The sequence below is a fragment of the Arvicanthis niloticus genome, chromosome 7 (assembly GCF_011762505.2).
Source record: "Arvicanthis niloticus isolate mArvNil1 chromosome 7, mArvNil1.pat.X, whole genome shotgun sequence".
Lineage (NCBI taxonomy): Eukaryota > Metazoa > Chordata > Mammalia > Rodentia > Muridae > Arvicanthis > Arvicanthis niloticus.
This window is the reverse complement of record NC_047664.1, coordinates 85652923-85667037: the sequence shown is the minus strand read 5'-3', so window position 1 is coordinate 85667037 and position 14115 is coordinate 85652923. Positions and strand designations below refer to the sequence as shown.

The 14115-nt window shown below is 37.6% G+C and overlaps 1 protein-coding gene across 2 annotated transcripts in view; it reads right to left on the bottom strand.

Moving 5' to 3' along the window:
- Window positions 1–1573: 1573 nt before the first annotated feature.
- Stap1 (signal transducing adaptor family member 1) overlaps window positions 1574–14115 on the bottom strand; it is a 31654-nt gene continuing 19112 nt past the window's right edge. The window contains exons 7-9 of one of the 2 annotated variants that reach the window (XM_034509390.2): window positions 11829–11898; window positions 9967–10063; window positions 1574–4273 (exon numbers count right to left, since the gene is read on the bottom strand). In XM_034509390.2, coding sequence (XP_034365281.1) covers window positions 4212–4273; window positions 9967–10063; window positions 11829–11898 — 229 coding nt within the window. In that variant the 3' untranslated portion in view covers window positions 1574–4211. Of the gene's footprint in view, window positions 5006–9966; window positions 10064–11828; window positions 11899–14115 lie in introns of both variants that reach the window. The other variant, XM_076938726.1, reaches the window with a different exon arrangement.

Genomic DNA, 14115 nt, shown 5'->3' with positions numbered 1-14115 from the left:
AGCTCTCTTTTGTTTCTTCCATTCTTTCTCTGTATCCAATTTCCTTTTAATTACTTGAAAATGTACAGAAATTATTTAATAGCAGAGTAGTATTTTTATTTTTCAAGACTTCTCCCCCCCCCCCCCACACACACACCTTTTGTTTCTGCTGAGAACCTAGGTACTAGTAATCTAAAATCACTTTGATGAAATTATTCAGGCACTTTGATTTCCTGGCCCTTCTAATGGAAAAGCCAGGTAACTTCAGACTATTAATTCTCTTATTTCTTGTCCACCCTTAAAGTTCATCCCTTCAAAGTTCCAAATGCGGTTTGAAGTTACCAGAGTTCCCACTTCGTGACTGGTCCTGAAAATTAGATTCGTTTTTTTTTTTTTTTTAAACCAACATTCAGCTAAATAAAATTTAAAAAGATTATTGCAAAAACTGTATGTTTTGAAATACTGATGATTTAAAAACTCATGCTAAAAAAAAAGTCTTAATTAGCCGGGATCATCGGGATGTAGTACTACAGCACATGTCAATGGCATCAAATCTTTTAATGTTATTAAATTTTCTATATCCTTATGTTTTAATAAACTATAATGTGAATTATAAGATTTATATTAAAAGTCACTTACTATGTTTATTTGCTGTTTTCTCCCAGAATATTTTTCTGTTTTATATATCCTGAAGCAAAGTTAGTAAGTTTACTTGTGGTTTGTTTAATAGTGGCCCCCTAGGCTCATATATTTGAATACTTACCCAAGTGCATACTATTCAGGAGGATTAGAAGGGTTAGAAGGTTGGAGTAGGTTTGGCCTTGTGAGAGAAAGTGTCACTGGGGGTGGGCTTTGGCCAGGTTGTGTGTGTGTGTGTGTGTGTGTGTGTGTGTGTGTGTGTGTGTGTGTGTGTGCGCGTGTGCATGTGTGTGTGCACGTGTACTCACATTGGTGTTTGCCTTCATATCAACATGTAGCTTTCAACTACTATTCCAGTGCCATGCCTGCCCCCATACCCTCCATCATAATGATAACTCACTGACGTGAAATTATAAGCCCCTAATTAAATACTTTCTTTGATAAAACTTAACTTGGTCATGGTGTCTCTTCACAGCAGTTTAACAGTGACTAGAGCTTTAAGTCTAGCTTGTTATATTTTCCTGTTATATTGTGTTTTATCAATTTGAAATATCTCTTTGTGCCTTGAAGTCTTCTCTTTAGCAATCTCAGCTTTCTTTTTGTCTGGTACTCTTAAGGAGTAATTTTTCAGTCTACTTAACTTTGAATCTTTACATAGTCTCATTTTTAGATATTTGCCTAGTGTATACCACACTTGCTTGGATTTGGTGGTCAGGAGGTGTTGATAGAATCTTCCCCAGACAGTTGTTCTTCTCACATCTTTGTGATTTGGCAGGCTATGGCTTTTCTCTGCCATCTGGGCAGTATCTCTTCCAGTTTCTACACTGTTCTCACCTTCCTTTTTATAGTTGTGCTTTATATGGACATTTTTGTTTCTCCCAAAAAATGTTTACTGATTTTTATGTCCAATTCTTAATTAAAATACATCATAGTTTCTGTTCTCTCTTAGCTAGTGGTTTTTTTTTTTAGTTGTTTTTTTTTTTTTTTACTTTTTTAAATTCTGCATGTTCACACAAAATAAAACTAATCTTAATCATTACCTTTGGCAAATTACATATTCCCCAAACAGCAATATTTCCAAAACCAAATTCTCACGTAGAAGATTGCCACTGCCAGCCCCTGTTTAAGGCTTCCATGGTTGGGTCAAAGCACCTTTGCTGCCTTGCTCTCATTCCATTGCATATTGTGTCTCTTGAAAAGTTTACTCTTAGAAACAGTTTGTGAGGACACCCAGAGACTCCCATGTGAGAAAGCTGAGGCTGTTAACAGCCTCAGTCATCAGATGTGAGTGAACAAACTTGTGAAGTGATTTCAGTCTAGACTTCATAGACAGGGTCTAGCCATCCTTCTGTGTTGACATGCCAAGTCCATGAACATACTGTGGTAAGTGTGTTAGAGTTTATATTATACAGGTATCAACTTTGTTATCTCCAACTTATATTTCATCACACATTTCTTTTACATATTTTATTCTGTTATATACTACAGTGTCTCAATTCTATAAGATAATGGTCAATACTTGTATTCTTCAACATCTGGATAACTTTTCTTTAGTCTTTTTAATATCCATTAATACATTGAAAATATTTATTCTAGGCTAGAGAGATGACTCAGTGGTTAGCACCACTGGCTACTCTTTCTGAGAATCCAGGTTCAACTCCCAGAATTCTCATGGCACCTCACACCTGTGTGTAATTATAGTTCTGGGGTATCTGTCTCCCTCACATAGACATACATGCAGGTAAAACACCAATGCACATTAAAAATGGAATCTTGTGAAAGTATTTATTCTAATATCTCGTGGCTTCCATGTTTGCTGTTGAAACATCAAATAAGCAGAGCTTATTTCCCAGCTAAATGTGTTTATGACTTTCTAGTGTGAACTCCTTAGTTATGCCCTGCGCTTAGATTTCTCTATCCATTGCAGCCAACCATGTTGTTTCACCAGCTTTGAATGTCTAGTTTTTAAAAGATTCTAAGAGGTTTAGATGTTATTTTAACACTCACCAGTCTCTTGTTTCGGAACCTCATTTGGTGCATCACTAACAGTGCTATGTGTATGTTACAGCTTTGTGTTAATACTTATGTTATTATATCCTAGATGTAAGAATTCTCATTAGCACTAACTCTTCATTTAAAAGACAGCCTTGCTCGATTTTACATAAATTCCTGCACAGAAATTTAACATAGTCTCACACTAACAAATTTGTGGGTCAATTCTCAGAAATTCTAGTTACAGCAAATTAAAGAGAAGTTTAGATGGTAGCTTACTAAGTAGTTGACTGGAGCTCTATACAAAACAGAGCAACCAGACATTTTAAGACTTCCAGCATCAAAACTGAGTATATATGTGCTTTTTATTGTCACAGAAGTGGCCATCTTCTCCCTTGGTCTCCTATAGCCTTTTTTCTGAGTCCTAATCTCTTATTAGCATCTTTATAAAATGTTTAAACTAAGAGAATCTTAATCCATTCTAGCTTATTTGTTTTTGGTTTGTGTGTGTGTGTTTTTTTAGGTTAGAAAAATAAGCTAAATACCCAAGTAATTAGAACCAAGAGTAGAATATAAACCATATCATTTTGTTGGGTTTTTTTTTTTTTTTAGAAGAATAGTTTTTTTTTGTTTTTTTTTTTGTTTTTTTTTTTTAAGATTTATTTATTTATTTGATGTATGTGAATACACTGTCGCTTTCTTCAGACACACCAGAAGAGGGCAGCAGATCCCATTACAGATGGTTGTGAGCCATCACATAGTTGCTAGGAATTGAATTCTGGAAGTGTAGTCAGTGTTCTTAACTGCTGAGCCATCTCTAGCCCCTCATTTTGTTCTTAATTCCATGGGTCCTAACTGTGTGACCACTGAAATCAACGTAGGAATTTGTTTTCAAAGAAAAGAATATAGTATGACTGAAATTGTGATTTCAGAGATCTAGTTTGGATGGAGTTTCCATGCTTTTAAAGAAATGAATCACCATAATTAACCATGTATAGTATTAGATTTGAAACAGCAGTATGTATTTTGTGGTCCTTTAAAGATATATGGGTTAGTTTTGAACTAGTAAAAAGATAGCATCAAAAAAGTACCTAAGATGAATTGCAGGTTCCATGAACATAATATGTGGCATATAGCGTTTACACCAGAGGGGCACTTCCAGTTCATTTCATGTCTGTGACCTCCAAGCTAGATAATTTAAATAACTTACATTTGATTAATTAGTCCTATCAGAGTACACTAAAAACCTAGTTAGGCTTTAGGAGATTGGTAAGATTTAGGACAACTAAATAATCTGCAATGCAAATTGTTTATGTGAAATTGAAGCCATGAGGGAACAAAAACCTGGTTTTAGATAGTAATTTTTTTTTCTACTTAGTGCAAAGAAATGCATGTATCAAGTTACTCGATGGAGGGCTGGTGGTGAGTAAATTATTTTCCTGCTGATAATCAAATTATATGCTACATTATTTTGGTTTTGTGCCCAAATGAGTGATTTAGAAACTAGGTCAGGGAAATAGAGATTGTTTTCTTTAAAAGTGAAAGTCTTCTTTCTGAAAATAATAAATACCAAGATACATGAAGGCAGGTGTCATGTTATTTCATGCCTTGTGTGGATTTTTCTTAAGCTTCTCACTCCTGTCTTCTATGTTGGGCTCTTGACCTAGAAATTATGAATAGAAAGTTTTGATTAATTAATGAAGCCATACTACAGAACCAGGCTTCTCACTACTTCAATGGAGATGGTTTTCTTGTTCCATAACACTGACAGTGTGTTGGTATTATATAATTAGATGCAGAATATCCAGCTTTCTTTAATATATATATATATCTTTGTATACTGTACCTAAAATACCATGCAGTATCTTATGCTTTAACTTAATGTTCTATACACCTTCCATGCCATATTTTGAAATAACACTTATGCTGATAATTTCTGACATTGGAGAAAATAAATTGAGACAGTATCTCTTGACTATTTTTGTTGCTGGTCTTGCCTTCTGATGTCAGAGAGGAAGCTGGACACTAATACAGGTTAACAAGGGGCAAAGAAAATCCCAGTTTCTTGTTATTGGTACTTGGTATAAAACATTATTGACCCATTCCACATCTTCAGATTTCTGAACAATTAACTACTGTACAACTTTAATTTCCAGCTCAAGGCAAATTAAACTAAGTGATCTAGCATGTCCACTGTCTCAACAAGCAAGTCCGTGTCCCAGAAACAATCACCAGATTCCACAAAGTTTTCTTTAAATGAAGCATTTAAGGGTTCGGGGGATGGCTATTCTCAGGAAGTCATATTTTTCTTCTCTTTCTGCTTTTGAATGTTACTCTCCAGAAGCTTTTCTGATTTGAAAAGTCTCTCCAGGCTGCTGTAATTGACCTGTTCTCCCTGTCAATAACAGTAATAAAAAAGGAATCAGATGCAAGGGGTTTGAGTAATAGTCTCACAAAGCAAACTTAACCAATTCAGTCAAATAGCAGTAATAATCTGGTTGTCTTTTTAAAATCATTTACAGTTTAACTCAGCAAGCCATTTTCAGTTTGTTTTGGTTTTAGTTTTGGTTTCTTCTGTTGTCTGTTTTCTTCGCTCCTGGTCCTAACACCCCAAAGAAAACCCTTTCTGGCCATAGAAATCATGAAAATGGGCTTAGAAAACTAAGAAAAGAGTTGGAATTGCTTTTCCGTATTTTTTGTTTAACGTTTTTGAAGAGACACAGTGCCTAGCTCACAAGACAGCGTGATAATACAAGCCCTTGTTTTACCTCAATGACCAGGGACAGTGGTCCTTAGGACAGAGAAATCCTAAAGAGGTAAGAACTGGGAAAGAGAGCCACCTGATGTATCAATTGTGACACAGGTTCCTGGCTCAACAGTGAGCCTGCTTGCACAAAGATCCCAGGGGCTACTTCTGTTGTTCCAGATAGAAAATTTTATTTCCAGACACTGAAACTTTTTATAAGGATTTGAATACCATTGAAATTTTAAAATGCCACGAGATGTAAGTAGCAAAGACAGAATTGTATTTTTGAATCTGCATTGTGTCAGTTAAAGTAGGAGGCCTGGTTCTGAGTGTATTTTTCCACTTGGGAGAAAGAAGTTATTTATATTTTAAGGTTGTTGGTTTGTTGTTGTTGAGTCTGTGTATCCCTGGCTTTCCTAGAACTCTGTGTATAGCCAACTGGCCTTGAAATCACAAAGATTTGCCTGCCTCTGCCTCTCAAGTTCTGAGATTAGAGGTGTGTGCTACTACACCCAGCCCCAAAATTACTTATTTTAATGTTTTTTTTTTTTTAGAAAATAAAAAGTGTATCTGCATCACTCTACCCACTACTTTGACTTCAACTCCTGTGCGCCTCTTCCTAACTCATAATTTTTTTCTGTATTATTGTTACATGTATACATATAGGTAAATGTGTATATACAGATATATAACTAGCTGAGTTCTTTTACCTTTGCTAGTATGTACAGGGCTGAACACTTGGGATTGGACAGCGTATATGCAAGCTTCTCGAGGAGGACTTCCTTTCTCAGCAGTCAGTGACCACTTGAGCTCTTTATTTCAGGTTATTATTACAGAACTATACAAATAAACGCATGCTAATGGCACAGAAAGTAATGGAACAAAATAGGAGACCCAAACTAGAGTCTGCGTAACAATGGCCAGCTGACCAATCCTCGACAAAATGCCAAAACAGAGAAGAAAACAGCATCTTCAACAAATGGCACTGGGAAAATTGGATGTCCACATGTAAAAGAAAGACACTAAAGATAATCTGTCACCCTGAACAAAAATCTACTCATATGGGTCAAGATCTCAATGTAAAACTCCCAAATACTGAGACTGCTAGAAGGAAATGCACACAGAACCCTACAAGATACAGAAGTGAGAAAGAACTTTCTGAATAGTAATTTCATTCACTCAGGAAATACGGCCAACAATTAACAAATGGAACTTCATAAAACTAAAAAGTTTGTGTGGGAAAAGAAACAGTCGTGAAGAGGAACCCCAGAATGGGAGAGAATCTTTACCAGCTCTACATCAGATAGAGAGTTAAAGTACAGAATATATAAAGAATGTCTTTTAAAAATTAAGAAAACAAATGACCTAATTGAAAAATGGGCTGTGGATCTGAACAGAAAGTTCTCAAAAGAAAAAGAGAGAGAGAGAGAGAGAGAGAGAGAGAGAGAGAGAGAGAGAGAGAGAGAGAGAGAGAGAGAGAGAGAGAGAAATGTCTAAGTATTATCTCAAAAGGTGTTGAATATCCTTAGAGAAATCCAACTCAAAACTAAGATCAACACTCAAAAAGCTAACAATCAAAAGCTAAGATCAACAACTGAGTAATTGCTGAGGTTGTAGGGAAAAGGGATTCTTCATTCACTATTGGGGAGATTGCAAACTGTTCCAGTTAGCCACTCTGGAAATCAGTAGATGTCTCAAACAGCTAAAACTATGTCTACCATGTGACTCAGCTGTCCTTTCCAGAGATGCTTGCTCAGCTGAGGCATTGCTGCTCTGCTCACAATGGCTAGGAAACAAAAACTAAATGTCCTTTAGGTGATGAATGACTTCTGACCATGTGGTGCGTCAAAGGCTCTGAGAAGTAAGCTGTGCTATGGACCATTGCCCAACACCTAGGATAACATCTTGAGGTGTACAAACCCAAAGCAGCAAAACAAAGGAAACTGGCTCGGAGCTTCTGCCCACAGCAGTTGAGACAGCTGCTTCACCCTCGCAGCAATCATGTCTGCTTAAAACAAGGAAGTGCTGCAGAGGCTTTAGAAGGATGTGAAGACTCACTGCAGTAATACTCAGAATGCCCAAACTGAAACCCAGGATTACTTGATTAAAAAAAAAAAATAGGAAAAAATTTTGATACACAAAAAGCTAGAGAAATATGACCAGTTCTCTGGTTCTCCAAAGAAAACCACACAGGTTAATAGGAAAACAACGAAATGTTGGAATTATCACATGGACTTTAGAGCAGCTATGTTTGTTTTTAACTTGAGGAAAGAGCACTGGGAAATAAGTGCAGGGTCTTTGTCTGACCTATGCTCCCCAGCCCAAGGATAAAGCTCCTGAGTCTAAGATGGAATCAAAACCATACTGAAACCTAGAAGATAAAATATGAGAAGTGAATTCACTTAGTAAAAACACTATTTCTCATAAGCAAGTAGATTTTTGCATATTAGGCAAATCCAACACTTAATATGCTATAACCAAGTGGGTTCAATGAATCATTTGATAAACAGTAGAAAGTATATGTGTATGTATAAACAGTAAAAATGCTATATTAACCAACTAAGGAAAAACTATTATCATATACAAAATATGCATAAAAAATCACAAAATTCAGCATCTACCTATGATATCTGAGTAAAATGGCATTCCAAAAGAAAATAGTTGTAAAGAGAACTTTTTTTATTCTGAATTAAAACAAAAACAACACAATATTGTTCATAGTAATGAAAGATGGAAGTTTTTTCCCCTAAAGCTGAGAGCAAGGGCACTCCACCCAGTGTGGTAAGGAAAAAAAATAAGAGTATATGCACACTGGGGAAGCTAAAGCTAACGAAGTCTATTATTATTATACCATGAATCCTATTGAAAAATCTCACAAGCCAGGTGTGGTGGTACGTGCCTATAACGCACGCAGTAGGGTGGTGGAAGAAATGTCAGCCTTAACTTCCTATCAAACTGGAGCCCATGTGAGTGATAAAGTGAGACTAGAAAAAAACATCCAACTGAATCCAATCCAGTTTTCTGACCTGCAGAACAATAAATAAAATAGTTGATTTAACCACCATGGAGGTAGTTTATTTTACAGGGTTGAATAGCAAACTAATAGACTAGTGTTCAGAGGGGAGGAAGTTACAGTAGATTTTCTACATACCCTAAATTTTACTGTAAGAAATCCTCACTGATTTTGGAAAATGTTATTTTAAGAACTTATTCTCCCATAGAACTCTAGTAGGTGTGTTTTCCTGCATACACCTCAGGCAGCCCGTTATGTTGACTTTATGTGTAGCTATGTGTGCACAATTAGGGTCATAGGCTATGAGGTTTTCAGAAGCTAAACAAGCTGCAGAGAAGATCAGAGATGCGAGGAAAGCAGGCTGTAGGAACCAGTAACTCAAAGAGCAGATAGAAACAGTAAAGGGAAGTACTGTGGTTATTTTGATGGTATCTCTAAGTCTAAAACTAGATTCATACGGCTGAAGATGAAGGAATGTTTTAGACTCAGGGAATAATGTTTTAGAACAAAAACCCAGTAAACTGCTGCCTTAAGAGTCAGTGAAGCCCATAATAGAGGTTGCCAAGCAAACTGTGTGACCACAACTTAGAGACACTTCCTCTGCTGAGTGTACAAAGGACACAGACTAAGATCACACTTGATCCCTTTCTCAATCTCCTTTGGACTGTGCTCGTGTATGTTTTTGTATTGTTATGTAACATCCAAAGATTAACGGTGATATTTTAAGAACTTAGACTTGAAAACCTGTTGTGTTTTTAATTAGTGAGACATTCCAGATATGCCCCTTGTGCAGGTAGACAAAGCTGTTTTCCTTTATAATGTGTAGAAAAAGAAAGTGTCTGGAGGAATGAAACCCAAACTAGCTGGAGATGGTTCACCTCTCCTGCTTAGAGCTTGCCCAGGGACCACATGTAGACTGTTGATAGATCAGGACAAATGATCACATCTAATCTGCCTTGCTATGCCCAAAACTAGAATGTGAAAGGAGCCAAGTTAGTGAATGTTTGAACTGCACTGATGACATAGGTCTCGTTGCTAAGTCTAGTGGACCATTGTCTGGCTACCATTGTTTTAACATTTATAATTTTTGAAAGAGGAGCCCGCAGGTTCTGAAGCTAACCCAACAGCAATCTTTTTCAGTAGCTCCTCATCCTATGACCTTGCCATCTGACTTCTTTACCTTCCTAGCAGAATAGCACTAGGATAGAGGCCATTACTACCAAGTGGCCAGTCCCCACAGCCTTTGTATCCTAATGCATTCTACCCAGTCTCAAGCATCTGATGCTGTTGTGGGTCCATCCCTTTACATTTCCTCTTTGCTTCCTGGGAGTCCATATTGTTTTGTTGTCCTATTGTCTCTGAACTTGTTTGATGATATCAAATAGAATGGTGGAATGGTGTTTATAATCACAATTCATGACTCATAGACTGTGTGCAAAGATATGCCTTTCCCCTAGATGCTAACAAAATGATTGCCAAATGAAGAGATTGAAATTTTTAAAATTTAGTTTCTACCTTGGCATGTTTGAGGCTTTGTATTGTTTTATTTTGTTTTTGCTTTGTTTTGTTTGATGTAGTAGTAAAGTCCAGGACATACCAAAGTTGTCATCAGCTGAATATATAAATGGTCTCAAATTCCCTCGAGTCTCCTTCACGAAATAATCAATGACTCTGAAAAGGTTTGGAAGTGTTACCTGTGTAAAAGAAAGTGAGAGGTGGCTCAGTACCTGGCTAAGGATACACAAGAGATACAACGCTGTCGGTTAGTGGAGATTGCTACCTATTTCCTGACCTTCAGAAAGGTAGGGCAGGATGACATCATGCTTCATCATACTTATGGAATGGCTATAGTTTTCTTACCCATGTCTGTTTTCTCCTTTTTTAAGGACTATGAGGCCATTCTCTGGTGAGTTGTTCTCTGCGTTTGCGATAGTCAATATTTAGGTACTATGCCTTCCCACAATTAAAACATAAAAAGAAATCACTTAATGTAGGCCATACTCTCCTTTCCTGAAACTAGAACTTAGACAAACAAGAAAAAAAAAAATGACAGCTCCATAACCAAATGTTTTCTAGTCCATAAGATTTGCTACCCTTCAAACTGTTTATAATAAGAACCTTCTATAGGTTGATAATAGAATTTAAGCATGTTAATACCTCATTGGAACAGGATAAATTAGGTTCTGTGGGTCACTAAAATCTCTCTACCTCATAAATCAATACTTTTATACAATGAAATCTGGTTAAACGTGAATATCCCAAATAATCTTGAAGTAAGATAGCTCAGTAAAATGCAAGCTGGCTGAAAAGCAGGGTTAGGCAAAGTTTGAAAGGTAAAAGAACAATCCAGGCTGTCCATTTTCCTTCTGTGGACCACAGAGGCTAATGACAAGGAGTCCAGCTCTGCACTTAAAAGGGTGCAGTAGTCACGCTGGTCCTGCCTGCAACCACTTCTGCCCATTTGATCTTACAGATGCTCCTCCAGCAACCGAGTCCTCTGCCTGCTTTATTAGAACTTCGCTTACAAAGCTCAGCTGGAGCCAGGTCTGGTTGGCTTCTTCCAGAGGCAAGAAGATCTTGAGCTTAAGATGGGCTGAGATGTAGCTGGATCCATAAATGTGAATCTGAGAAGTTCTGGAGGCATTCTTGGCTAAAGTGAGCTGTGTGAACCAGGGTCTCTAAGATTTACAAGCAAAACAGGGGAAATTCTACCACAGAGTCCTTTTTGCTATACAATGTGCCCAGAGAGTTAGGGGAACCAGGAGCTAATTTTCAAGAAATATCAGTTCATGTCACCACACATTCAATAAATAACTGAGACCAAGCTAAATACCAGTTTACTCCCCTACATAGTATGTGTAACAACTAAAGAACTGGAAATAGAAAAATTCAGTTGCATATATAAGTTACTTAGCTGCATGCCTGCCATTGTGTTGGAGGGTAAGACTGCTTATCATTAGCTCCAGAGGATAATAACTAAGCTTGAAGAGGCATTGAAGACAAAGAAGAAACCTGGCCTTCTGCACACTGCTGTTAAGAGGGCATTGCTAGACTGCTGCATGACAGATATTAGGGGGCAAGGCACTCGGTCACTTCCCATCTGACCCAGGCTCATTTGAATTTTTATAAATAGAGGATATTGCGAAGACCTTTAATAAAAACACTTTTCTTTCCCTGAAACGATGATATGAGCAATTGTTTGCAGAGACAGTAAAGGGAGAACCTCTGTTAGAAGCAGGCTATCGTCTAGTCAGTCTCGCTGCCTGTTCGTGGCGTCTCTTCTCAACCTTCCTGTCTGAGATAGGCTCATCTACCTGAGATGCTTGTCTCCCTTTTTGCCATCTCTGCATCTGCTCCTCAGGATACCTTCTGTTTTCTCACTTTTCACTGGATTTTCTACAGGTTGACTCAGAAGGCAACAGAAGAAGGGTTATCAACAACAGAGAAATGACTACGTACAGGTTTTTCCAGCTCGATGGTGTAGTTATTTCCAGTGTGCATCACTTTGAAGTGCTTGATTCTTGGCATTCTGAAATGAAATACATGGTTGGCCCACTTTTGATTATACAGTTGTGTTGATACAAACTAAGTTAATATAAAATGTGCCCTGGCTGGTTAACCTGTTCATCTACAACTATAGGGTATAGAATCATGTTTTCTTCACTGAGATTATTACATCTCTTTGAAACAAATGGTAATACGTGAGGAGGCATAGGAAATCTGAGTCACTGGGTTAGTAAATGAGAAAAGAATAGACAGAAATAAAAAAAAGCTAAAACTCAGTCCATAACCTATACAGTAGAGCTATAAAATCTTATGAAAGAGGAGGGATGTAACTCAGTGATTCATTGCTTGTATAATGTATACCACTACCTAAATTTGGAAACAAAACCAAGCATGCAAACAGCAAAAATAAAATAAAATAAAACATAAACCAAAACCCAAAGGAATATAAAATAATCTTACATGGGCACATATAGGTCAAATAATGTACCCCTTCTATTAAAGACAAATAAAAGGAATTATTAAAAGCAAAAAGCTTTGTATTCTGCCTCATCAACTAATCCCAGCAGGCAGCCTTCCACACCTGTTACTATGCTAGCTCACATGCTACCCTCTATTGCTGCTAACTTTGCTATCTTAAAGACAGGGAACATGGGAAGTGCTGTGTAACAGGGAGATGGGACTGTAAGTGCCACAGGGGTACCTTCGGGTCTTCCTCTTTAGTTTTACAACACACCAAATTGTTACCACCCCAAATAGTAAGATTTTGCTACAAACTGCTTCAGAACAAAAAAAAAATCACATTGTGTTCCTCGCTGCATTTCAACATTAGAAACACAGACTTTTTAAAGCCAACTGAATAATATTAGGAGCTCGTCTCAAAATGCTATCTGCTGTAAGCTAAGACTCTCCCATGCCAACAGAAGTCAGTGTCCATGATAGTTAGTTTGAAATAGTAGAGTGTGTGTCTTGGACTCAATTGGTTCATGTGGCAATTGTGTTTAACGTAAACTTTTTCTAATGGTGTGGAGTTAATAGCATGTATTATGGTGTCATTTATCTGAGTAGCAAATTGATTCAATATTTGCCTTATGTCTGAACATAAGAGAAATTATTCATCCGCTTTAACTTGTCTATGGGGCTTTTTCGCCTTCTGTTTAGAATTGTAACATCTCCATTTCCAGTTTATATTCCTTCAGGGTCAAAGGCTATGACAGTGTCCTATTCGGGGGCTCCGCTCATCTACCGCCATGTCCAAGTCTCCTCTCAGTTGCACACCACATAGGAAAGCCAATCTTTAATCTCTGTGACATACTTTCAATACAGGGGATCACCCATAGCCAGCCTGCTCCTTTCATAAGAAGTATTCCCTAATGAGAAAAGGTCATGAATCAGTTACAGACTGGCAGGGAGAGAATCTTTACACAGGGGATGTCTCACGTGTGCCTGTTCAAGATGCTTGGCTCTCATCCTACCTTCACCCCAATCAGGGAAACATCTTTAAAATCAGACAGTTACTTTTGAAAACTCTTCAGTTTTAATTAGAATTCCTGTATCCTGACAGTAAATGACTGCTACCCTTTGGGAGACTGATAGGACAGTTGGCTTAAATTCTGTTTTTATCATATGCGCTCTCTAAGCCTCCACCCGCTGTGTGTGAGTGTGAGTGAATGTGTTTTCAGTCTACATCATGGAGGTGTTAATACTTGCAAAAGCCATTAGTAAAGACCTTGACTTACTTAAGCACTCACTAAATTATAACTTTTATCTACATACGTAGATAATATTTGTTTTCTGCAAGTCTACTTTGTGAAGCATGGACGATACTATAGATCTCGGTTATCCTTTGGCGCCTGTAGGAAATGTTTGTAGCACTCAGCACAAGGCACACGAAGGGTATCAATATAATGGGTCGATTGTTGGGAACAGTGGTCACATTATCTCATCAGTCCATGGGAAGCTGTGAGATGAACAAAGTCAGAGGTCAGCAGAAGCTCTCCGAACGTCTGAGTAACGGGGTTACATCTCCAAGTCTGAGCTGATGCAGAGAAAGAGTGGCCTGAAGTCTCATAGGCCTTGTCTCTCTGTTTAGACCGTACTTTTCTTCCAATTTTTGTTTTGTTTTAGCTTGGGAAAGGAAAAATGGGTAAAATTTGCTGTTTAAAGTATGCTGGTTATGATGTCAAAAATGGAGCCAAGCGACATGTGGTGGCACGCACCTGGGATCCCAAGTACTTAAAAG